The 24,939-nt window shown below is 40.7% G+C and overlaps 1 protein-coding gene and 1 long non-coding RNA gene across 2 annotated transcripts in view; one reads left to right on the top strand and one right to left on the bottom strand.

The window, feature by feature from the left end:
- Nucleotides 1–24,939, top strand: part of LOC148372653 (uncharacterized) — a 95,122-nt gene that overhangs the window by 25,551 nt on the left and 44,632 nt on the right. Inside the window, exon 9 of the mRNA XM_088327235.1 lies at nucleotides 7,158–7,211. Within this exon, the coding sequence (XP_088183361.1) occupies nucleotides 7,158–7,211 (54 nt within the window). The remainder of the gene's footprint in view (nucleotides 1–7,157; nucleotides 7,212–24,939) is intronic.
- On the bottom strand, nucleotides 13,406–14,861 carry LOC148372655 (uncharacterized). Its single transcript, XR_015849657.1, has 2 exons — nucleotides 14,625–14,861; nucleotides 13,406–13,872 (listed from the first exon to the last, which is right to left on the bottom strand). It is a non-coding gene; the product is annotated as an uncharacterized LOC148372655 (long non-coding RNA).

Below are 24,939 nucleotides of genomic sequence, written 5' to 3'. Positions count from 1 at the left end.
GCTCACGCATGCACTTTTGAGTTAGTCCTGCCGTTGATGGATTTATCCACCCAAGATATCCTGTGAGTGTGCACGAATGTTTGTGCTTTGGCAATATTTTCCGCCCTCGCCTGTGAAGCCATTTGTCTTTCACTTCTCCCTGCTGCTGCAACATGCCGGTAAAATGGTTCAGTAAAACCAAATTGCTTCCAGATTGTTCCAATTGCACATAACCGCTATTAAAAACGGTTCCTCGTGAATCCGTTTTTTTTCCCCGCCTGGAAAGAAAGGTGCTAAAATAAAGAGGGCAACGTGTACTTCGTGACTTTGAAGCGTGCTCACTTATCTTTGCCTTCGCTGCTGCTCGCTGACCGCTTTTGTGTTCTTTACGATGCAGCCTTTTGGCCTGTCTTTGCTCTTGCCCACAGCGACTCCGATGTATTAATCTTCTTGCTTGTTGTTGTTTAGTACGGAGCAGCTTAAGAAGATCTGAATCTTTAATCACTGGCCCCCAGGGTTGACCGATGTAGTTAGGAAGCTCGGCACTCGGCGATGATGGAACGGTTATCGCTGCTCACTTATCGCTGCTCCCAGATATCTCTTGTTCTATTTCTGTGGTTCTTTTTTTAAAAAAGCCTGTTCTATAGCGGTTTCACATCAAGACAGATATTTCATCTACCTCAAATGTTAAGGCTGGGTTAAAAATATATAACAAATATATTTTTGGTAGTGAGTCTAATGTCTAATTTTAATCCGTTTTTCAAAAACACAAGAAAATTTACCGTATTTTCTGCACTAAAAGGTGCACAGGATTATAAGGTACAGCCCCCCCAAAGTAGTCTTATCATATGTTACATTATTTATTATTATTTTTTTATATTATAAACCGAGGTGCATGAAAGTGTGTAAACTGTAAGAGCTACCTTTTTTTTACTCACCTATAACCCATGGGCTCTTACTAGACTTATGGTGTATAATATTCCAAGGATTACCATAAATTCCCGGCTATAGAGCGCACCTGGTTATAGGCCGCACTCACCATATTTCAAGAGGAAAACCGATTTTGTACTTACACAAACCATACCTGTATATAAGCCGCAACGCGCCCACATTAAAGAAATGTAACCCAGACCCGACTTTAAGTCTCGCGATTGAAACTAAATATCCTTCATTAAAGTACACAGTCCAAAAAAACGGTACTTAAGGTTTGATGCAGACCGGCAGAGTCCGGGTCCCGTTGAAAGTAATCCAAAAGAAAAAAGTGTATATTTCCAAAGGTAAGGGTGGGAAAAATATATATCCACTATTGTCCGCCGTGTCCACAAACACTCACCTTTACCGGTCCCCACTTCCCGTCAGCCCGCGTTTGTTACGCCCCTTCTTTTTAACTCGCCCGTCCAAAACATATCAGAATAAGTGTCCAAATTAAATGCAAATAAATACATTACAAAAATATACAGTTGCAAATACATATTATACATGGTTACACATATTTATAAAAAAAGACTGTACACCGAGAGAGTTTTCAAAGCTTTAATAATAATAATGATATAACTTTCATCCCAAACGGTGCCTGTGACGGGTAGCAACACGCTTGCAACACAGTAAACGGGTTTGTTAAAAAAACATACTGTACTTGTAAATCCTTACAACTGAAGCCATCAAAGTCGTCTACCTCAGTGTCAGAAAGAAACAGTGTCATAGACGTCATTCCACGCTCCCGCAGCCTCACTCGCGCTGTCACTGTCGCTGGTGTGCCCTCCTCTCCGTCATGGCTTTTCGGAACCTGTTGGTGATGGTGGATTTTTTGATGCTGCCCCACGCTGTCAGGATCCACTGGCAGACTTGCGAAAAAGTTGCCTTTCGCATGCGGCCAGTTTTATTGAAAGATTTCTCGCCGCTAGTCAAGCCAAGAAGTCGCAGTCTTCCTCGGCGCAGATTCCACCGGTCTAAATCTTACCTTTTGTACTTGAGCGTCGCTGGCGGCCGTTAGAAAAATTACATAAATTGGCTGCATCACTGAATAAGCCGCAGGGTTGAAAGTTTAGGGAAAAAGTAGCGGCTTATAGTCCGGATTTTACGGTAATCAGTCAATATCGCTGAATAAAACCGCAAAACTTTGTTTGCAAAGGGAATCAAACACAGATCGCTGCAGCGAGGGTGCTTATATTTAACCATTAGACCACCAGTGGCACAGATGACATGAAAAGGCTTTCTAATAGGTGTAACAGTATCTCCACTTATTCACATGTGCGTCAAAAACCTTACCAGTTTAATATGTATATCATTGCAGCATCTGTTCTGCTGGTTCATGATGTACAAGTATGTACATTTCTTGGAATGAATAGAAATAAAACACAGTTGGTAAACTAAAATTTACCAAATTTAGAATTTCTCATCAAACACTTAAACAAAGTAAGTGTTATTTAACTAGAATTCTTGTTACCTTCACCATTTTCATGCCACACTAACCAACAAAAACAAGCATGGCATCACTCTCCAGCACTTCCTATACTTCACTCACTATATATTGTGTTCCGCCCTAAACTGGTCTGATATAAATAAGATAAAAGCCGATAGGCACGTGGGGGAAAAAAAAGCATTAGGGCTCTTTGAACTCATTTAGGCATTAACACAACTTTGACGGAAAAACATATTTAACTTTCTACTTTTTAAAGACACATAAAATCACCCAACTCATCTTTAAGAATTTTATTTTCCAAAAGCATTTGTCGATTTATTGACATCGCATTAATTTAAATTTGATCAAAATATGATTGGGTTTCCGGCAGCACGGCGGCGCAGTGGTTAACGCGTGTACGGCACTGTTCTAAGGTCTTGGGAACCTCCTGTGTGGGTTCAAATCCAGCTACTGGACTTACTGTGTGGAGTTTGTATGTTCTCCCCGTGCTTGCGTGGGTTTCCTCCGGGCACTCCGGTTTCCTCCCACATTCCAAAAACATGCATTTCAGGTGGATTGGCCGGTCCATAATGTCCCTAGGTGTGAATGAGCGAGGGAGTTGTCTGTCCCTGTGTGCCCTGCAATTGGCTGGCAACCAGTTCAGGGTGTCCCCTGCCCACTGCCCGATGATTGCTGGGATGGGCTCCAGCACCCCCGCGACCCTACTGAGGATGAGCGGTGCAGCTAATGAGATGAGATGAGATGAGATGATTGGGTTTCTACACATGTGAATCAAAATGGAATGGAATCAAGACTTGACCATTAATATTGTGCCTCGATTATGCCAAATGCACACGTTCTTATGTGGTCCAAAATCCAATACATATCTGATCTTTTAGAATGCTTCTTCAGTGTTAACGGTCGATGCGAGTTCATGGGACCTGGCATTGAGAGGCAGGAATAAATGTAGATATCACAACCATGGCGGACAAAAACACTGAAAGCTTTTAATGGAGGGAAAGCAAGGTTTTGCATTTGATTAATTAATATATGGGGGGACAACTCTGTCCAGCCTCCGTTAGCACAATAACTCTAAATTGGCTGGACTAGCTACTCCATTAGCATCCATGTGTACTTCCGTTAACAATGACAGCATTCTGCGCATGCGGGACCAATGTGGCGTTCACAACAGACTTTTAAAATTGCATACAAACCGCATTTAGTTGGAAATATAAACTGTTTATTATACTATAGATCATACTCTAAAAATAATCACACAAAAACATCGGATTTCACCCGAAAATTGAAATTGAGTGTTAAGTGCTGCCGTGTGAGCCTACCCTTAAAGGTTCCTGACCTGTGCTCTATAGGATTGAGGTCTTGACTTAAGTTTGGCCATTATAACACATTTTAGATTGTTAGTTTTAAACAATCCCATTGTAGATATTAATGTATGTCTCGGATCGTTGTCCTGTTGGAAGGTGAACTTGCGCTCTATTCGAATGTCTCTTGCAGACTCAACAGATTTTCTGCTCGAATCACCTTGTATTTGGTCTGTTCTGACCACAGCACCTTGTTCCAGATATTTGTGTCTCCCATTTGGCTTTTTGCAAACGCTAAAGGGGCCTTTTTATGTTACTTTTTCAAAAGGGTTTTCTTCTTGCCACTCTTTCACAAAGGGCAGATTTATGCAGAGTACGACTAATAATTGTGATCATGGCCCTCTTGGTTTCTACTCTGTTTTCTCCTTGTTTGGGCTGAAAGTTAAGGCACTCTACATCAGGCCAGTTTGAAACAAAAAACAAAGCGTTTTAAATAGATGGTTATTCCAACTCACATACATGAATTGAGATGTTCTCAATCAACCCTCATTCTCCCTTTTGTACATTCTGGCAGTGCACCTCTTTTTGCCTGGGGAACGGCGCACGCTTAATAATAAGATAACGCTAAAAGGAAGGGCTTGGAATTCAGAGGCTCTCCACCAAAAAAGACTTGATTGTATTTACTCTTTTTCTTCTGCATTGGTGGCATGGTGCGCTCGTGCTCTCCAGCCCACCCGCCTTTTATCCTTGCCCTTCACCGCGGGTGATTGGCTAACAGTCGCCTCCTACCCGAAGTTGACAAAAATCAATAAATCATCACCGGGGGCCTCTCAAACACACACACCCTTGTCCACTGCTGAATTCACAGGAAGAAAGCACGAGCCAAACAAACGGGGCCATACCTGCGTCAAGCTCTTGTTTTTCTGTAATGGAACCTTTCCAAAGCACCTGATCCAAACAATGACGCTGCGGCAAAAGGTCGGCCGGTATTTGACTCTTTTCATGGCTTTGAGAATCCCCCAGGGTGCAAGAGGGCAAAATTTGGAGTGAAAAAATAGCCTAAGTGGTGAGAATTGTAGTCGCCAACTCGCACTGCAATTTGGATTTATTGAAGTGGCGAGACGGGCGGTAACTGCTATGTTCTTTATATGAAATCATGTCAGAAAGATGTTATAGAAGTCCCAAGATTTCTAGGGAGAATAAAGGAGCACCCGTAACTTTCAATGCATTGTCAAATCTTTCCTTATGCCTCACTGCCATCATTCTGAGATTTGGTAAATCAGGTATTTAATGGTCTCTTTGCCATGGCTGTTTAGACATTTCTTTCTATTCGTTAGTATTCTGCCCAGCGTTTTCGTTTATCAGTTTGAGTTAATAATTGTTCCTTTTATTTCAGAAGTCGGGATTCTCTTTGTCCCAAAGACCCATGAAAAAAATATTGAGATTTTTTTTTTTTAGAAACATCAATGCCACATACTTTAAGACAAAATTAACAACTGCCAAACCCGCTTTCCAGACAAAAGCTAATTTTTCAGCAGATTTTATTTCACTGTGTGATATTTGATAAAATGTATGTAATAATGACAATGCCCAGGGCCTGTGTCCCATATCAAAATGAAACACCACTTAAAATGTGTCCCCCTACCACAGTTACTAAGATTGTTTTGTCCTAAGTAATAGTTTCAAAACAAGGTGCAAGCAAAGTTACAATGTAAATATGTCACGAAATAATGTAAACAATAAGGATACCTTCGGCACAAATGACGCTGGGAAGGGACAAGGCAGTTTGTGCGCTGTGTGCATAGCTCCGTCCATCGTACCGCTCACCCAATCAAATTGCTCCGGGTGCTTGGCTGGGGTTTTGTGATGTTTACTATTAGTTATGTGAGTTTTCATCATAAAGTGTCTCAACAGTTAATATACATTGTCTAGTGAGCTTCCATGTAAAGGATTGTTGAGCAATGTACAGCCAAAAAGGGGACTGTTGATGTGACACCCTGACTTTAAACTGTTGTTAAAACCTTGCCCTATACATACTGGACCAAACCTTTAAAAGACTGTTGCATTACATGAATACATGTCTACTTCATGCACGCCAACTCTGACACTTCATAGAGATGCTATAGATGGGTATGACTATCTCTGAGTCAGATGTACTCATGAAAAGAGCCATATATGGCTCGCGATCCATAGGTTCCCGACCCCTACTATAATTGCTTGCAGGTACAGGTAACTGAGTCTGCTTTAATGAAGCTTTGATTACGTTAATCACTAAAAAATCAAAACATTTTTTTTTCTTTGTGTACCAGGGTTTGGGGATGTACGGTATCGGGTATGGCTCTTTTCATGAGAACATTTGGCACTGAGATAAAAAAAAAGGGACATGCAAATTTTCTCTGCATTGTATTTGTTTTAGTAAGCGACACAGTAAGCAACTGGTTCGGTACAGGATATATAGGCACGAGTCCCGACTAGTCTACAGTCATGGTATTTCACCAGCGGACACAGTTTTGGCTGTACGTCCCTATGGAATCCAGTACATGGAACCTTATTAAACCATGTTTGTTTATTGTTGGGATACTTTATGATTAAAGACTATAGAACAAACTGTAAACACCTGAAAACACCAGCCAAGCACCTAGAGTAATCTGCTTGTGTGAGCAATAGAAGTGGGAGGATATTTGCACACAGGACAGTCAGAATGAGCTTTAACAAGCTTAAGTAACTGCTAGAGGGAGGCAATTTTCAAGTGATGTATTTAATATGAGACACAGGTTCTGGCCTCATTATTTCATAGAATTTATCATATCATCAAACTTCACAGAGTGAAATAAATGCGCTGAAGAATTAGCTTTTGTCTAGAAAACTGGTCTGACGGTTTTGTAGAATTTTGTCTTTAAACTTATGGTGTAGCTCTCCCCCACAAATATACTTTGTGTGTATATATATATATATATATATATATATATATATATATATATTAAATTAGTTTTCCTTTCATGGCTCTTTAAGTCAAAAAGGTTTTCGACCCCCTGCTGTATTGTCATTTACCAGATCCCTTTTTGTAAATGTAATGTTTTTTTCAAAATCGTATTTGCTGTCTGTGTTTTCAAGCCACATCAAGACAGTGGATTGACTCCAAATGTCATTGAATACATATATATATTTTCAAAAAGGCTATTGGGGAAAGCAGATTAAGCGACTATCGACCACGCAATGCGCACTGCCGAGCATGGCGGCGCCTGTTGTACTTGTCTGGGGCTCTTCCGCCTTGCGTATATTGGATGCACATGTTTATCAGATCTTTGTGTCTCGCTGAATGATCTGGTTACCCAGGAAATTTTTGTGTCGTTCAGCTGTAGGGCTTTTTTTTTTTTTTTTTTGCCATCTCTGTGAATTTTTTTCAACTTTCAATTTGTCCTTTGTGCTCATCGTTGTATTTCTTTTTGCTTAAGATGGCGGTTGAAGTACTTGAGGGTCTCTTCGAAGAGGATGATGAAGTTGTTGAGGTAAGAACCAAAATAATATTCAACAAATAATTATCTTTCACGTAGGAACTGAAGAGTATCTATTGTTCGGAAAAAAATATTTATGGTAATATTGTCCTTACTTTGTTGCCTACTTTCGCTGCTAAAACACATTTTATAATACACCCTCCCCAGATCACCCTTCCAAGAAGTATTTCAAAAATGTTTAATCCACAGATTATTACAAATGAACTACTATTATTACACCATCCCCTGATCTAAAACCTACACGGGGGCAAGGAAAAACTCAAAAACCTCAACATGAGGAAAATGGAGAAATCTTGGGAAAATTTTTTGCTCGGTTTGAGTATTATAATATTTTAAGAATAGTTATAGGTAACATTTCCATTTTAACGATAAACTTATAATATCAGTAAATTTTGAGTATTGCATTTTGTATTTTACTATAAAAAAGTCAATGGGGGGGATGCATCACTTGAGGTGTCCTTAAAAAGTTGAAAGTAGAATAGTTTTTCTATTCAATATGTGTAAATGATGTTCAACTGTTTTCAAAGAGCCTTTATGCTTTTTTTCCCCCACCGCGCCTATCTGCTTTTATCTTACTTTAATCACTACTGTTTTGGGATGTGCAACACATAAGGGGAAAGTAAGGGAGCAGGGCTGGAGAGTGATTTCTTGGTCAACCCTGTTTTTTCTTTGAGTTATTGTCACCTGAAAATGGTAAGAAAAGGCCTTTTTCACGCCAACCCAAACCCCCCAAAAGATGAAAAATGAAGCGTCTATTAGTACTTGACAAATGAGCATAATAAGGTTGCAATCATGACTTCAAGCCAGGAGATGGCGGCAGAAAGTAGCAAAATATAAAACTCGGGAGATCACCTATAAATACCGTACATGGTAAAATACAAGAACTTCTAAATTTTACTGCAAAGTAAGTTACCGTAAAATTCATACTATAAGCTGCAACTTTTTCCCCAAGCTTTTCAACCCTGTGTCTGATTTTTGCATTTTTTTCCAGAGCATCAAGGGTAAGAGTGAAACAGGTAGAAAATGTGTGTCAAATAAAACGCAAGTTTAATGTAACTTCGATAAACTAGCATGAACAAGCCCTCATCTTGGCAAAGAATTCAATCGAAATGGGAGCATTAACTACCAGTTGTTTTGCAAACTGAAATCATGTGGCAAAACGAATGGATTATAAGAAGCAACGTCCAAAAAAGCAGAAATGTTTAAGACGGGCTCCAATTTATCTCTCTGCATTATTGTGTGTTTTGGAGTAAATATTTTACAACGGTTTCTATGGATTGTCCTTGATGTAACAAAGCTATTTACGCGGCATTCAAAGAAGTTGGGGAAGGCCCAGGGGACACTTTTGTGAGTTATAGTTAAAGTTTTCGAGTATTTTGTTTCAGACTGATCATGTTGTTTCACTGATGAGTGTATTTTGAAATCATCATCATATCTTAAATCCCAAGAGTGTGAGCTTTCCAATGATATGTGTAATGACGTATTTCAGTGACTGGTGACATCGTAACAGGCATATATCTGTTTATCAAAAGTCCGGCGGCAGGCCATGGTAACCTTAAGGGGTGAAGCTACCATCCATCCATTATCTGCACCGCTTATCCTCAGTAGGGTTGCAGGGGTGCTGGAGCCCATCCCAGCTATCTTCAGGCAGTGGGCAGGGGACACCCTCAATTGGTTGCCAGCCAGTCGCAGGGCACACAGAGACAGACAACTCACTCGCTCATTCACACCTAGGGGCAATTTGCTCCGACCAATTAACCTGACATGCATGTTTTTGGGAATGTGGAAGGAAACCGGAGTGCCCGGTGGAAACCCACGCAAGCACGGGGAGAACATGCAAACTCCACACAGAAAGGTTCGATCTCATGACCTCAAAACTGTGCCACACATGCGCTAACCACTGCTCCACCCTGCTGCCAGTGTAGTTACCATTTATTAATAAAACACTTTCTCTGTACCGCTTTTCTTTGTAAATATCTCCTGTTTCAATGTGGGCACATGCGGCCTATAGTCAGGTGTGGATTGTGTATGCGTTAAGTTTTTTTCTTTAAAAATTTACTGGGTGCAGCTTAAAATCAGCTGCGCCGTATAGTCTGAATTTTCCGATTATACCTACAGAAAGGTACCGAAATAAAAAAAGCACTATTACTACATTTTTGAAACGTAGTATTTCCCCTTTTTTGCCATCACTACTGTAGTGAAGTAGTTATTTTGCACATTTTCAATTCTACTTAAAGAAAATGTCGCTTTCTCCTCTGCGCGTCTCTCATTGCTAACACTCAAGCAGAATAGTTACGTTGAGATCTTTTACCTAACAAACATTGTGAAACTCTTTTCTAAGTCATGGGTTGGTTTGAAAGAGCAGTTTCTGAGTGTAGTGGAAGTTTACCGAATTGACTTTCTTATCAACCGTGGGTAGGGTAAGCCAACTCATTGGAATTTGAGAGCGTTCTGTCAAGGGACTAGACACAAACCATGAGTAAATCCTTCACTCCATTACAAAAAAAAATCTGGAAGTTTAATAACAACAACCAAATGAATATAGTGATGATTTAAATCCTCAAACAGATATAACTGGAATACTCGTAATTATGAGTATATATCCCGTGATATTATATATTAATCGAACACGGCATATTTAACTGTAGTTAAAAATAAGAATGTACTTACTTGAAATGAGATAAATAATCTGACAGTTGAACAACAATGTTCTCGCTGTCAAAGGTCTATGTGATATAAATGACAAAACTTTATTAAAGAATGCCTTTTTAGTTTAGCACTAAAGAATGGTTAAAAATAAATCTTTCTTGTATGGCACGACAACTTAAGAAACACAATAGGTGTAGAGGTTCTCAAGAGTCATCAGTACTAATAAATTCATTGGTGCATTCTAAAGTTTTGCTAGATCTGCAATGTTCCAAATAAATAATGTATGATTGAAATAATATTTTTAAGAATGTGTTGAATTAAAAAATGCAATTTCTGAATAGTCCACTAATCGGTCTCTCTCCGTTTCTAAGTCTGGATCATGAATATTGAAACATTTCCTTTGGATATTTTAAACATTCGGCTTACCCCATGTTTTGATCCAGAATGCAAAAAATAAATTTGGTTGTTACAATATTACCCTTGCAAGTGCTTTTTTGGAGGGTGTTGCATTCATTTTCATTAGCGCTAAACATCTAAACCAGGGGTGTCCAAACTACGGCTTGGGTGCCATTAGTGGCCCACCTTCAACCATTTTTGGAGACTCGCGGCATGTACAAAAACAGACTTTGGCTACTATAAAAATCAGTTTGATCTACTGGAGAGGTTTTCTCAATGTTCAAATGAACTGTTTGAATAAAACAAGGAACAAACATCTGCATTTAAACAATGCAAAACTTTTAAATATATTAAGTCCCCTTTGTAATAACATTACAGTGTCTAAAGCTCATGACAAAAAGTTACCGGACACAATGGCAGACAACTCTGAAAAGTTGCCTGCCCAGCCATAAAGTTGCCTGCCCCATTTTTCACAACTTGAAACACAATAAGACGACTAATCGCAAAAAAACCCACTGTTGCAAAGTATTAATGATTGATAATCAGAATATATAACAGAAAAATAACTTCAAATTAAAGTTAATTATAAATTTACTTATAATATTCATTGCATGTATATGACATCGCTGTTTTCCATCTGCTATCCGTATGTACCTGTATTTACTCATCTTCATTCATGCAATGTTTGTTACGTCTTCTGCTACGAGCCACGCGAACTCTTTCCACGATGCTTTTAATGTACGTTTTTGTTTCGTAGCGTCATAAATTTTGCTAACTTCTTTTGAATCTTCTGGGGCTGAGGTTTTGGCTTGATTCCTCGCCACTTATCCATTTTTCTTGTGTTTTCTGTGCGTCTACTTTGGAAAATGATTTGCAAATGCACGACCTTATAACGTTTAGGAAAGTCCGGAAGCACGAAGTTATTCGACGGAGGCTTCTGATTGGCTGCCGAGTATGTAAATTGCCAAACAAACGAAATTCCTAAATTTCCAAACCGAACGAAGATTTCAAAATTAGAATAAAGCAAACGTTTGATTTGAAAAAAGGAATCTTATGTTTTTTTTTTCCTTGAAAAAGTTGTCAGACACCCGGGCAGAGACGTTTTGTAAGTTGTGCGTCCAATGTAAAAGATGCACATCCTGGGCGTCCGGACAGACGCTATTTCAGACACTGTAACATTACCTTATTTTTTTTCAAAGATTGTCATTCATTTTACTTAAATAAAAAAACATCTACAAAGTAATACTCAGATTTATTAATTCAATTTTTAATCACAGCACCGTTCTTATTTGTAAGTCTTATTTTCGGTCGTTAATATATCATGTCACTGTCTCCGCAAAAGCACCGAAGATAGGAGCAGACAATAAAACAATAGGGCAGCCGCTCGTGGCAGCGCCGCGACCGAATGTAAGGTTAAATAAAGATTTTAAATTTGAGATTAGTATAAAATTACGTAATTATTTACTTCATAGATCTCATTCTCTAATCTGTCAACTTTTTGAATGGTTCCATCTACAGAAGGGGTCGGCAAACTATGACACGTGTGCCAGCAGTGGCACGCGAGTGCACGGCAAAATAATAATGATTCTTTTAAAAAAATTTTGGGCATTTTTACCTGAAATTTAGACATTTTCAGTTGCGCGCCGTGTTGTTTAGAGGCTTTACTGTCGCGCCACTCCTCCTCTGCTCCCTGTGTCTGCGTGGCGCAGAGGTGAGGATGGGAGATCCCTGTTTTAACCCAGCCAACGAAACACAGGCGCGGGATAAATGAATTGATCACGAAAGCTCCTCCAGCGAAAAAATCTCGTTCTTTTCAGTCAGCATGACAAATGAGTGGGGCTTTGTGCAAGAAAAAGGCCGTGCTGTTTGTGCATTATGCCTCGAGAATGTTGTGCCTCGCACATCAAGTGTTAGGCCCAATCCCATTTCTCTCACTCGGCCCTGAGGACCCTCCAGTGAGGTCCCTCGAAGAGGAGTGCCCTCCGCGAGTGAAGTGCAAAGCGGAGATGGCTTGGACAAGACTTGCAAGGTTCCACCCCTGTCCAGGAGATGGCGGTAATATTAATTGGCTGTAGACCTCAGTGACGTATTGGTCTACGTCACATGTAAACAACTCGAGTCTCAACTTGTAGTGTGTCAGTTGGAGAGTTCGTGCAATGTTAAAAATGCCCGCTACTGCTGTGTTATTACCGATTGCCTGAAAGCTCATCATCTTTTCCGTGTCTCCAATAAACGGAGGAGAAATGTGCTATACTGAAGACAGCTTCGGCGCTATGTAGTGCTGATTCATCTTTACAAGGTACGTACACTCATTAAAAAAATGACCCGTTCGGTCAAATACAGTAAAAGTTAACATACAATGCACGTTCACATAATACCTTATGTTTGTGTAGACATAAATGGCAATCTACTTATTAGTATCTTAATGCCATTTTATGACATATAGTAGGGGTCTTTAGTGTGTGACATGATGAAAAGTAAACAAACACAAGAACAGTCCACCTGACCCTTAAGCTGACATAATATCGTCACCAAACTTCCCTGTACGACCCAAAAACCTTGGTTCATAAGGAATTTAATTCAAAAGAGTTGTCATTGGATATAAAAAAGCTCATTTCAACATGTTTTCATGATGCTTACATCATCTATGCCCACATTTATGTCTAAATTGTCTGTTATCTATTGTGTTCCAGAGTGGCTGTCCCATAAGCGTGGACAGGTTGGACAGGAATGTTCCCATCCTGTGCTTATGGTTCGATGTGAAGTCAAAACTCATTCAGGACTTAAGGTTGAGCAAGAAGGTCATGTGGGCCCTGCAGGAGCTGCTAAAGAGGGAACAGGGCCATGGCTGGAGGGCCTATACTGGCTGGCCCACGGTCTGTCCTACCGTGTGGTGTCACGGGTCTTCAGGGTTCCCAGGTCCACGATACACAGAATTGTCCACAGTTAATATGGAATAAATTGCCCAAAAGCCATGTTTTAGGCTTTGGAAGTCAGACCCACATTTGCATTCCGTGCTTTTCTGCATTACTATTCAATAAACATCTTTATTTTGAGTAACACCTTGGTGGTTTATTTCATAATGATGTGAGATACTGTGTGTGAACTATGTGACTGTTGGACAGAAAACAACTACAAATCACTCCAGTTTAAATAATAGTTTACTTTCAGAAAAACAAAATCACATTGGGCCGAAATACATAATAGTAAATAAATAATATGTCACAAATTGTAACAAAAATATACCAATACTTCCATAAAGCTGGAAAACACAAACTGGAACTTCATTGAGTTCTTAATAAAATAAAATATTTTCCTTTTATAAAACAAAGGGAAACATTGCAGGGATGTCACTGTTCTGGAAATTTGTCCACGAGCTTCCCAAAAAGGACGGGAACCGCTCAGTTTTGGCCACAGTTTCCTCGAGCCTTTTCCTCACTCCGGCAGACTCCGCTTTCAAAAAGTCAAGGAGTGTATCGTGCTTCCTTTTTTTTCTGGGTGATTTGGGGTTTGGCGCCGGATTAGAAGATGCCAACGACGTGCCCGTCGGTGTGGATGGCGTGGTAGCTGTGATGGTGGCCAGCTCTTCCACGGGACGTTCTACATTGGCCTTTAGGTTGGGTGGAAAAAACAAGAATTACTTAATGCTTGTGTATTGCACAAAAACAACTGTGTATAGGATGCTCAACAAGTTGATGTGAGAAATTATAGGATGTGTTCTGGATAATTATTTGATAGTGAATAGATACACAAAATTGACATGTTATTCTTATGGCTGTAAGAGCCTTCTATTGGCCAGCATCACATATGCTTTAGAATTGTCTCCACATTTGGACAACATTTTGAAAAGGTAATTAGTTTACTTAATATGTGTTTACAGAGAAGGCAGTGGACTGTGTGATAGTAATTTGTTTCAACTGTATTTCCACGTGAAATTCGGAGACATTACTCATAATGCATGATGAAAACTAATGCATTCTGATCTCACATGAAATAATCATATTGTAAATAAAACACGACACCCGAAATTGTGTGCAGTAAACAAGCGCGTATGTCCAGAACGTTATTCTGACTATGCTCCTTTAGCGACTGGCCATGTACATGTAAAAGCACGACTCGTTTAAGATACAAACAGGGATGGGCTGAACCGTGATTTTCTGCAGTTATCCTACTTTAGAGTTTGTAGCGTGAAGATTATTTTTTGGCAGCTCCCTTGGTAGATTTGTGCACTTCGTAAAGTAGCGATTTTGCAATGTTCATGTTTTAACGCGAAAATACGATTTTCTATTGCATTTACGTCCAACTAAGATATCTCAATACATTTTGTTGCAAATACATGCGTGGTTGTGGAAAACTACTTACATTTGTGCGGTTCCTTTCCGGGCATGTTTGTTGATATTGAGAATTCGCAAAGCCTTCTGGGTAGTCACTTCGCCGCCAAGTGAGGTAGGGAGCCCCCTCGGTCTTGAAGTGGTTACGACATGGTTTGAGGTCACTTCTGCCTCGGACTTGAGAGTATCGGGACACACTCCATTTTCACGTGAACGCGCAAACCGAGTGACTAGGGCACATAGCGAGTGAAAGTGCGAAGAATGGGACTCGGCCTTAAACATGATTATGAGACAAAACATGAACATGAATTCAAGGATGAGTCTGACAAGACGGAGACATTAAAACGCGCAGTGTCCATGTACGGCAAACAAACACGGACCCTGAAAACCTTTGTCACCGCTACACACACCACCACTGAAGCAAGGTATCACATTGTTCATTGCATCGCTCTGCACAGAAAACCATTTACTGATGGCAAATATATTAAAGAAGTGAGTGTGCGTTTCTAGTTTTGATATTTTCTGCAATAAGATTTTATTGATGAATAGTATGGTAGCTGTCCATATCACTTGTTTTTTTTAATGTTCATTGTTGATACCATGCCCCACTTTGCATCAACAACAAGGCTGTGGAGGTTGTCAGCAGTATCAAGTTCCTAGGGGTGCACATTACAAACAAACTCACCTGGTCCGTAAACACTGCATCACTGGTTAAGAGGGCACAGCAGCGCCTGTACTTCCTGCGGAGGATGAGGAGAGCCCACCTGCCCCCACCCTCCCTCATTACATTCTACAGGGGCACCATAGAGAGTATCCTGACCAGCTGTATCTCTGTGTGGTGTGGAGGCTGCAGCGCTACCGACTGGGGTAGTGTGAGGAGGGTAACGAGGACAGCAGAGAAAATAATCGGGACTACACTTCCCTCCATTCAGGACATTGGCCAGAAGCACTGCCTATCCCATGCAAAAAACATTACCGGGGACCCCTCTCACCCCCATCATGGACTGTTCACTCTGCTAGCCTCTGGGAAGAGGTACTGCAGTGTGCGGTGCAGGACCACCAGGCTCCGCAATAGTCTAGTCCCCCTGGCCATTAGACTGTTAAATGGTCAATCTAACATATAGTTAACTTAAATCTAAACGGCTGCTAATCTGACTTTTGCACTACTGGCAGTTTTTTTTATAGCTTGCCACTCCTTGCACATTGCTCTCTGCACTATTGTAATTACAGCATTATTGTTACAGTGTTAATGTTACTGTGTACCTGACTTGTTAACCTGACTGCCCATATTGCACATCTGGTTAGCTACTCTTCTTGCACTATCGGCACTATGGTAAAATACTACACGTAGCCAAAATACAATACAACATTATTTATATCTGTACATTCAAGGAAACTGTGGGGGTCAGATGCATCGACATTTCGTTCTGTATACACGTGTACTAGAATGACAATAAAGTAGATCTGAATCTGAATCTGAATCTGATAAAGAATGGTTGATTCTGGTTGATTCTTGAAAAGTTGAAGTCATGGATGTCTACAGGCCTTTCCACATGTTTCACATTCAGTTTTTAGTTGATTGATGAACAAAAATAGTGGAAGATAAATTTGTCAGTTATACGATTTCATTGTATATCCATGTCGTATACTTGGACTGGTGAAAAATTACAGCTCATTAATCTTGGTGTGGCACACTGATTTACAAGGACATTTGAAAGTGGCACTCCACACCGAAAATGTTGCTGACCCCTGATCTACAGGATCTAAGTTTTTTTTTTATATATAATTATTACTACTGTCACCTTTTCTTCTAATAGTCGGCGCTATATAGGGCATGGTGCATTGCCTCAATTTCTGTATGCAATCACATTTTTGGATTAAAAACCCACATACGCTGTTTTTCTGCCTTAAGGTCAGTTAGTGAAACATTGTTTCATGTATCTTTTATAGATATATTTCGAGTCGGTTTTTCGCACAACTATTAATATAACATTCATACACAAGTACAGTATATTTTGCATGTAATACTGACGTTACACATAAACCATAACCATGTCTAAATATATTTTGATTTAATCTATTTTATACATATATATTATACATTTATACATCTGTTTCAGCTGACATTTCCTCTTCATCGTCTTTAAAATGAACTCCTATATTTATTTTAATCAGGTTTATCTAGGTTATTATTTTTTTTGTATGAGGTCTATCCAAATTGTTTTGCATTTTGATTGAATTGAGATTTAAAATACTTTATGAATCCTGATTTGTATGGTTGTATGTGACCTATAGGCTCCGAAACGGCTGAATCGATTTTCGTAAAAATGACACAGTTGTACTTTATACATGTGTGAGTGTCTCTACCTAGGTTTGGTGTCAACGCACCTTCAATAAATACCAAGAAAATCGATGAACGTCTGCTTTAATGGGGCTGCTTTTGCGGGGTCTCTAACGCTCTCTGGTGAACCAATTTGGATTTCATTAAAAAATCCATTAATTGAGAATTTAAGGGGATACTAGTATTGAATCTGTCTGTTTTTTAGAATGAGAATGTAATTTACTTTCTCTGTTTTCAACTGAACAATCCTATCGTCCAATTAAATTGAGAAGTGGAGGCATTTCATTCATTTGGGTCACAGCTAGTAATTAGGGTGGCATGTTGGGTCCACCGTGTCAGACTAGTTGTAATGACTGCTCTAAATAAAATAAAATGTATTTTATTTTTATTTTATTGTGTCTTATTGTGTGGTAGTCGTTTTTCTTTTTTTTCAGTTTTTATTTCATGCAATGCCTTCGATAAAGCCTGTTCATTATAAGGTTGCGCCAAAGGGAGCGTTTTTTTTTTTGAGTGCGAGCAGGAACTCTGCGGTCCCTGTGCACTTGAAATCCCCACGGTGAGCAGCACGGAAAGCGAAGGTGTGCCACTGCGTGTCAAAGAGCACAACAGTGTCTCTCTCGCACTCCCCCTCAGGCTCAGCCTCCCACACAAACACATTGCGGTGCACACAGCCTCAGCTGACAGATTGAGAGCAGTCATCAGGGGGCTGAACTTTAAAACTTACCATAGAGATTTGGCTGCGACACTGCCCGAGAGTGGGCTTTTGGCCAATTGCAAATGCACACTTGGCAATTTTAATGGTCAGAAAGTGTTTAGTCATGAGTTTTCGCTGCTCCCATTATTATTTGTCTTTATAATGGCCACATCCACTGTCATGTCTTTTTTTTTCCCTGGAATTAAAGGCACACCTAAAAACCCCAACTTGGCCAGAAATTTGAAAGTGCACCTTTATAATGCTGATTACGGTCGATAAGATTGGAAATGCATAGTTATCATAGGTATGGGTTACCATACAATGTTTTTCGACAATGCCACACTTGAACGAGGATTGATAAAATCGATAAACATTGCTGACCTAAATTGTAAAACATTATATGCAAATGCATTCACCTTTATCTCATTATCACACTTTTTACCACAGTGTCACTACATTGGTTTACATAGTGCATTAAACAGTCTCTCCATTTCTTCACGTGTGCGTCAATAACCTCTCGGTTTAACTTATATGGGCATTGTGTGGCCTCTTGCTGACTTTTGTTTTTCTCCATTCTCCAACATTCATCGGTGAAGATTTTCACAATGTAATAAACAGTCTCTCCACTATAAATATATAGTATATGTATGTACAGGGTTGGGTAGTGTTACTTTAACTGGATTCCTTTCAATTACTTTTGGATTACTCCAATACCAAATATGCTGATAAAAGACAAAAGAAACTAAATATGAATAAAATGATCACTCACAACACGTGGTAAGCTTTCTCTCCTGGCTTTGATCTCTTTGATCTCCGGCAAAACTAACATAACATGCAACAGAAACAAAATGAAAATAAATCCAAACAGCTTGCCAACATCATGTTTGCCGTTCCATGTATTCCGTTACTCCCCAAGCCTGCACAGAATTTAGTCATTTTATTCATATTTAGTTTATTTTGTCTTTTATTAGCATATTTGGTATTGGAGTAATCCAAAAGTAATTGAAAGTAATCCAGTTAAAGTAACCCTACCGAACCCTGTGAATGTATATATGAATAGAATTATGCTCTCTTTCTCTCTCTCTCTGTCTCTCTCTCTCTCTGTCTCTAATTTTTATATATACATACAGAATGGAAAGACGTTGTAAGATAATTCTATGTTGTATATGTACATAGAGATGCGACTTAGTAGTAAAGTGCGTTGTGCTGTGGCTCACACCAAGGTTTTGTCCTGCAGTTGGGGGGGCTGATAGACTAGACAGCTTTGGGGGGAAAAACTCTATTTGTTAATGGTGGTGCGGATGTTCCTTTACCACTATCCTGATGGAAGCGGTACAAACAGTCTATAGCCCTGGTGGCTGGGATCTGTAGCAATGGCCTTTGCGCTCCTCTTGACTCTGTCCGCATGTATGCATTACAAGTCAGGGGGGAGGTTTGTCCTTGATGCCCCAAGCAGTTATAACCACCCAGCTGAGGTCCCTCTGAGCATTTTGAGTGGTTAGAAGTTAAAAAGAATGGATGACACAGTTATAACACTGCAGATGCGAGGATATTGGGTCAGCATTCAGATTTGCTTTGGGGGAAGGTCCACCTTCATCTTTCCTTTCCTTTTTGGACCTATATTTTCCATACATAAGGCACACCGGAATATAAGGCGCTCCAGTGTGAAATCAACAAAACAGTCAGATAATTAAGTTAAACTTATTAACCCCTTAACATTCCGACGGCTCGCAAAGAAGCAAATACGTGTCTCAGACACGTGTGGACACAGTGTCTGTACGATGTCACCAATCACTCAAATGCGTCATTCCACATATCATTAGGAAGGTTAAACTCTTGGGATTCAAGAAATGCCAACCATTTACTTAATTTCTATTTTCTTTTTCGCTTGCCACTGTGTGGACAGCATAGTAAGAATTTCACTGTGCAAGGAAATGTGGTTCTTTACTGTGCATAATGCAAACACTTAATTTAATTTAATTTAAAAATGGTCTTATCACAGAAACATCAAGATCAGTCTGAAACAAGATACTGGCAAAATAAAAAGCCGGGGTAGCTCACTAAAGTCGTCTTGCAGCCATCACATTCAATAATAATACGCAACCATGGTCCTCTTACATCTGTGAGTGTAGTAAATCTAACCATGTACAATATTTAAATACTCCAAAACACGCAATAATGCCGAGAAAGAAAGTTCTTTAAAGCTCGATAATGTATTCCGAGACGCTAGGCGTGAGCCACGTTTCCGTAAAACATAGCAAACTGCACTCCCTGTACGTTTTGACGTTTTTCACCAGCACAGCCAGTTCGTCTGTCTTATTTGGTATAGAGTTCACATTTACCATGATTACGGACAGTACCGAAGGCTTATAACACCGCTAGCCGCTTAGCCTTAGCTCCGGCACTGCATCCACGATAATGCCCCCTCATCACGCCGGCGCGAGAATTCTTCAGGGCAAGGAGTTGGTTCCTTAAGGCCGCCTTTGACACCGTCTGCCACTCTTCACTGCGGAACATCCTCCAAGCTCTCGGAGCACCACCCAAGATCATAGCCCTGTTCAAGCTGCTCTACAGCAACGCAGAGAGCTGTGTCCGTATCAACGGCATTGACTCCGACTGGTTTACTATCTCCAGCGGCGTTCGCCAAGGCTGCGTGGCTGCTCCCGACCTTTTTAATTGCATCATCGACCATCTGATGTTCAGGGTTAGTGAGCGCATCCCCGGAGTGTCTTTCGGCAACTACCACCTGACTGACCTGGAGTATGCTGACGACACCATCATGCTCAGCACTTCCTACAGCCAGCTGAGAGACGCTCTGGGCATTTACAGCAAAGAAGCAGCGCGGCTTGGCCTCCAAGTGAGTTGGACGAAAACCAAGTTCATGTATGTCGGTGATGGACCAGATCCACCTCCCATCCAAATTGGTAGCGACATCGTAGAGCCTGTCAAGAGCTTTGTGTATCTGGGGTCCATGGTGACAGACAATGGGGACCTAAAACCAGAGATTCTCCGCAGAAGAGCCCTGGCAGCATCTGCTCTGCAGTCTCTCTGGAAACCACTCTGGCGGCACCAGACCATCGCACGCAAGACGAAGCTCCGTATTTACAACCTCGCTGTACTCTCTATCCTGCTTTATGGCTCAGAAACATGGCCCCTGAACGACACCCTGGCCACAAGAATCGACGGTTTTGATAGCAGGGCTCTCAGAACTATCGAGAACATCAGGTGGCCCCAGCGAGTCTCCAATAAAGAGCTCAGAGCCCGCACGTGCCAGCCCCGGGCATCTTCCTTGGTCGCACAACGCCGCACCCGCTGGTTTGGCCATGTCCTTCGTCTACCACCAGACCATCCGACACGAGCCATTCTCCAGTTTGACCCAAAGGCCGCAGGCTGGAGACGACCACGAGGGAAACCCCGCACTCGATGGCTCGACGTCGTTGCGGGCGACCTCCAACAACACGGAGTTGCTGTAGAGGATGCAGAACAGCTGGCACAAGACCGCCAGCATTGGAAAAACCTGGTTCATCTGTTCAGCTCAATGCACAGGGACGGGACCCCCCGACCTTCGCTGGAGCAATAATCAATCAATAATCAAGGAGTTGATTCCTCGGATAAACGCATTTTTGTGCGTTAAAACCCATAACGATATAATAGAAAGAAATACAAAGTGTACGGACGGCACCGAATAAAAAAAAAACCCATAGTTTTTGGGACCCAACCGTAACACCGTAGTGGGTTCAAGAAAACCGTACTCATTACGGCAAAACCGTAGTACTTGGCTGGTATGGTATTTGAACACCTGTGTATCGTCTAGAATTCTGACACTGAAAGACCTGTTAGTCCCCCCATTAGAAGTCCACCTGCACTTCATATATCATCCTGAATCCGATGCACCTGTTTGGGGAGGTTAGCTGCATAAAGACACCTGTCCACCCCATACAATCAGTAATACGTTAACTTGTAACATGGCAAAGACCAAAAGGCTGTCCAAAGACACCAGAGACAAAATTGTTCACCTCCACAAGGCTGGAAAGTGGTATGGAGCAATTACCAAGTAGCTTGGTGAAATAAGGTCCACTGTTGGAGCAATCATTAGAAAATGTAAGAAGCTAAACATGACGGTCAATCTCAATCGTAGTGGATCTCCATGCAAGATATCACCTCATGGGGTCTTAGTGAGTCTAGGTGAGGAATTAGCCCGGAGCTACACGACAGGAGTTGTTCAAAGACCTGAAAAGGGCTGGGACCACTGTTTCCAAGGTAGGGAATGGACTAAGACTTCATGATTTGAAATCTAGCATGGCACAAAAGGTTCCCCTGTGTAAACCAGCACATGTCAAGGCCCGTCTTAAGTTTGCATATGACCATTTGGATAATGCAGAGGAGTAATGGGCGAAAGTTTTGTGGTCAGATGAGACCATAAAGCGTGTTTGGGGCAAGAAGAATAAAGAGCGCAATCTGAAGAACACCATCCCTACTTTAAAGCTTGGGCGTGGTAGCATCATGCTTTGGGGGGGGTTTTCTGCACATGGGACAGGACAAGTGCACTGCATTAAAGAGCGAATGACTGGGGCCGTTTATTGTGAGATTTTGGGGAACAACCTCCTTCCCTCAGTCAGAGCATTGAAAATGGGTCGTGGCTGGGTCTTCCAACACGACAACGACCCGAAGCACACAGCCAGGAAAACCAAGGAGTGGCTCCGTAAGAAGCATATCAAGGTTCTAGCATGGCCCAGCCAGTTTCCAGACCAAAACCCAATCGAAAATCTTTGGAGGGAGCTCAAACTCCGTGTTTCTTAGCGACAGCCCAGAAACCTGACTTATCTAGAGAAGATCTGTGTGGAGGAGTGGGCCAAGATCCCTCCTGCAAGGTGTGCAATCCTGGTGAAAGACTACAGGAAACATTTGACCTCTAATAGCAAACAAATGCTATTGTACCAAATATTAACATTCATTTTTTTCAGGTGTTCAAATACTTATTTGCAGCTATATCACACAAATAAATCGTTAAAAAATCATGCATTGTGATTTCTGGATTTTTCCTTTTAGTTTCTCTCACAGTGGACATGCGCCAATGATGAAAGTTTCAGACCCCTCCATGATTTCTAAGTGGGAAAAATAGCAAAATAGCCGGGTGTTTAAAGACTTACTTTCTTCACTGTGTGTGACAAAAGACAGGTGCGCCTTACAGTGCAGAAAATACAGTACAGCTGATACTGTAAGTTCCTTCCTGCTGGCAGGTCCTCGATTTAGCTTGTCAAGAAGATGGAGCCAAGCACACACATTCTGGTTCCCCCAAACTTTTATTTTAAAGGTAGTGAGTTGATTCATAATGCTATTGTTCTTTCTCCAGTAGCGCCATATGTGGGAGTTAAGATGAGCCCCACGCTTTGACTTGACAAGCAGTTTGATTGACAGAAGCGACATTTGTTTAATTGAATCTTGTGCGCTTCTGTCTTGGATTGTTGAAGGGTAAAGCCGGTTTTTTGAAAGTTCTTAATTAGACAGTTTGCTTGGCTGGGTTCATTTATGGTTGAAAGTTTGTAATCTTTGACTGTAAACTTTACACAGAGGACCACCTACCAATGTTTTTGTTGTTATTTTTACATGTTTCTATTGGTTGAAATATATTCCTTGATATTTCATTTTTCTAATTTTCTACTATCGAAGGGATTGTGATTATATTGTCCTGAATAAAAGATTACAATTCGCTTAAAAAATAAGTTACTGGTGTTTTGATATTTGTCATTGAATTGAAACTGCTCCCCTGATCTAAAACCTACATGAGGGCAAGGAAAATCTCAAAACCACAGGACAAGGGAAAAAAGTAACCTTTAGAAGGGACTGCACATGATGTAATCCCCCTTCCAGAATGACTAAACTGCAATGGATGTTGCAATATACAGAAATCTTCAACATAATACACAGGTCATTCATAAGCTATAGACTATGTGTGTTTTAAGCCTAGATTTAAACAGATCCACTGAGGTTGCACATCACATCTCAGAGGGCAGAGCAATCCACAGCTCCAGGCCCAAATGGAGAACACTCTAAAACCTGCATATCTCTTCTTGGCTCTTGGGATCACTAGCAGGAGTGAGTTGATTATTAATACTGGCGAAAATTAATATAAAAAAATGCAGTAAAATTCGAAAAACATTGTTTAAAAGAGTGATTACTAAATCCAATCCACCGGATCAGTATCGAGTCCAATCAAGGCCAAAATGAAGGGACCAAAATCCTATGATTTACCAGAAAAAAGCCTGCCCAATTTTTTTCTTAACCTTCTCAAATGCACATTCATTTTTTGTTGATTCTTATCGGGTGTAATTGCTGACATTTTGCAAACTGACAATGTTGGATATCATATGGATTAGTATTTTACAGCAATGATATAGCTTTTTGTTTTCATTTATTTAAAAAAATAAATATGTTCCTTAGTGTTTGTATTTGTCAGTTACTGCAAAATGTGAACAAATTGTTGGTCAAGTTGAGTTTTGGAATTGAAGGGCAAATAGGCCCAGCTCAACAACGACTAGCCCATTCTTATTCTTCTCCTTTTCATGTTGGCTAGGGACCCGAAAGACCTTCCACTTTTTCTTTTCAAAGACTCTCTTTCCTTGCATTTCCACTGGACTATCAGTCTACGTACACTTATGTTTCATCAGGACCACCGTTTCTCCTTGCATTTTTCCATTACCACAAGCAGAACTGACCATTCGCATTTCACCCCAGTTTAAAGTCAAATCAGGGCTTTGGAATAGGTAGAATGACTGCTCCTCCTGTTGGACAGGTCCTGGACGTACGCAGGTCTTCCCACAGAAAACTCAAATCTGCAGGGAATGACAACAAAGTCTGATAACTTGGAAGTTTTTGATCGTAACTAAAACATCCAAGGCTATGTATCAATTAAATGATATTTCCATAATTAGTAAATGTTTCGTTTTTGTGGACAGTCCTGCATACACATTCACTCCACTAAATTTCCGCTTATTGGCTTCAAAATAATTTTAATGAGGGCACTTAGGGTGACATTTGACAGTAGGCCAATCGGGAGCAAGATGACACCTCCCGGAAAAAAAGGAATCGTACCCCAGTAGTGTGATTTTAATCCAGCGTCACCGCCCCTTCAAAAGAGATGTCGACCACAATTCGCACTCTTTTCTTCCTGGACTCCCTGCTCACCAACCACGCAGATCATGCTAGCTTGCATTGCTGCCTTCCATCGGCACGTGGGGAATACTTAATATAAAAAAATGCAGTAAAATTCAAAGCTAGAAGGTGAACAACTCGACGCAGCTTCTAAGGTGA

The sequence above is a fragment of the Urocampus carinirostris genome, chromosome 2, assembly GCF_059441175.1.
Source record: "Urocampus carinirostris isolate Australia breed hairy pipefish chromosome 2, RoL_Ucar_1.0, whole genome shotgun sequence".
Lineage (NCBI taxonomy): Eukaryota > Metazoa > Chordata > Actinopteri > Syngnathiformes > Syngnathidae > Urocampus > Urocampus carinirostris.
The sequence above is the reverse complement of the archived record's forward strand: the minus strand, read 5'-3'. Positions and strand labels throughout refer to the sequence as shown.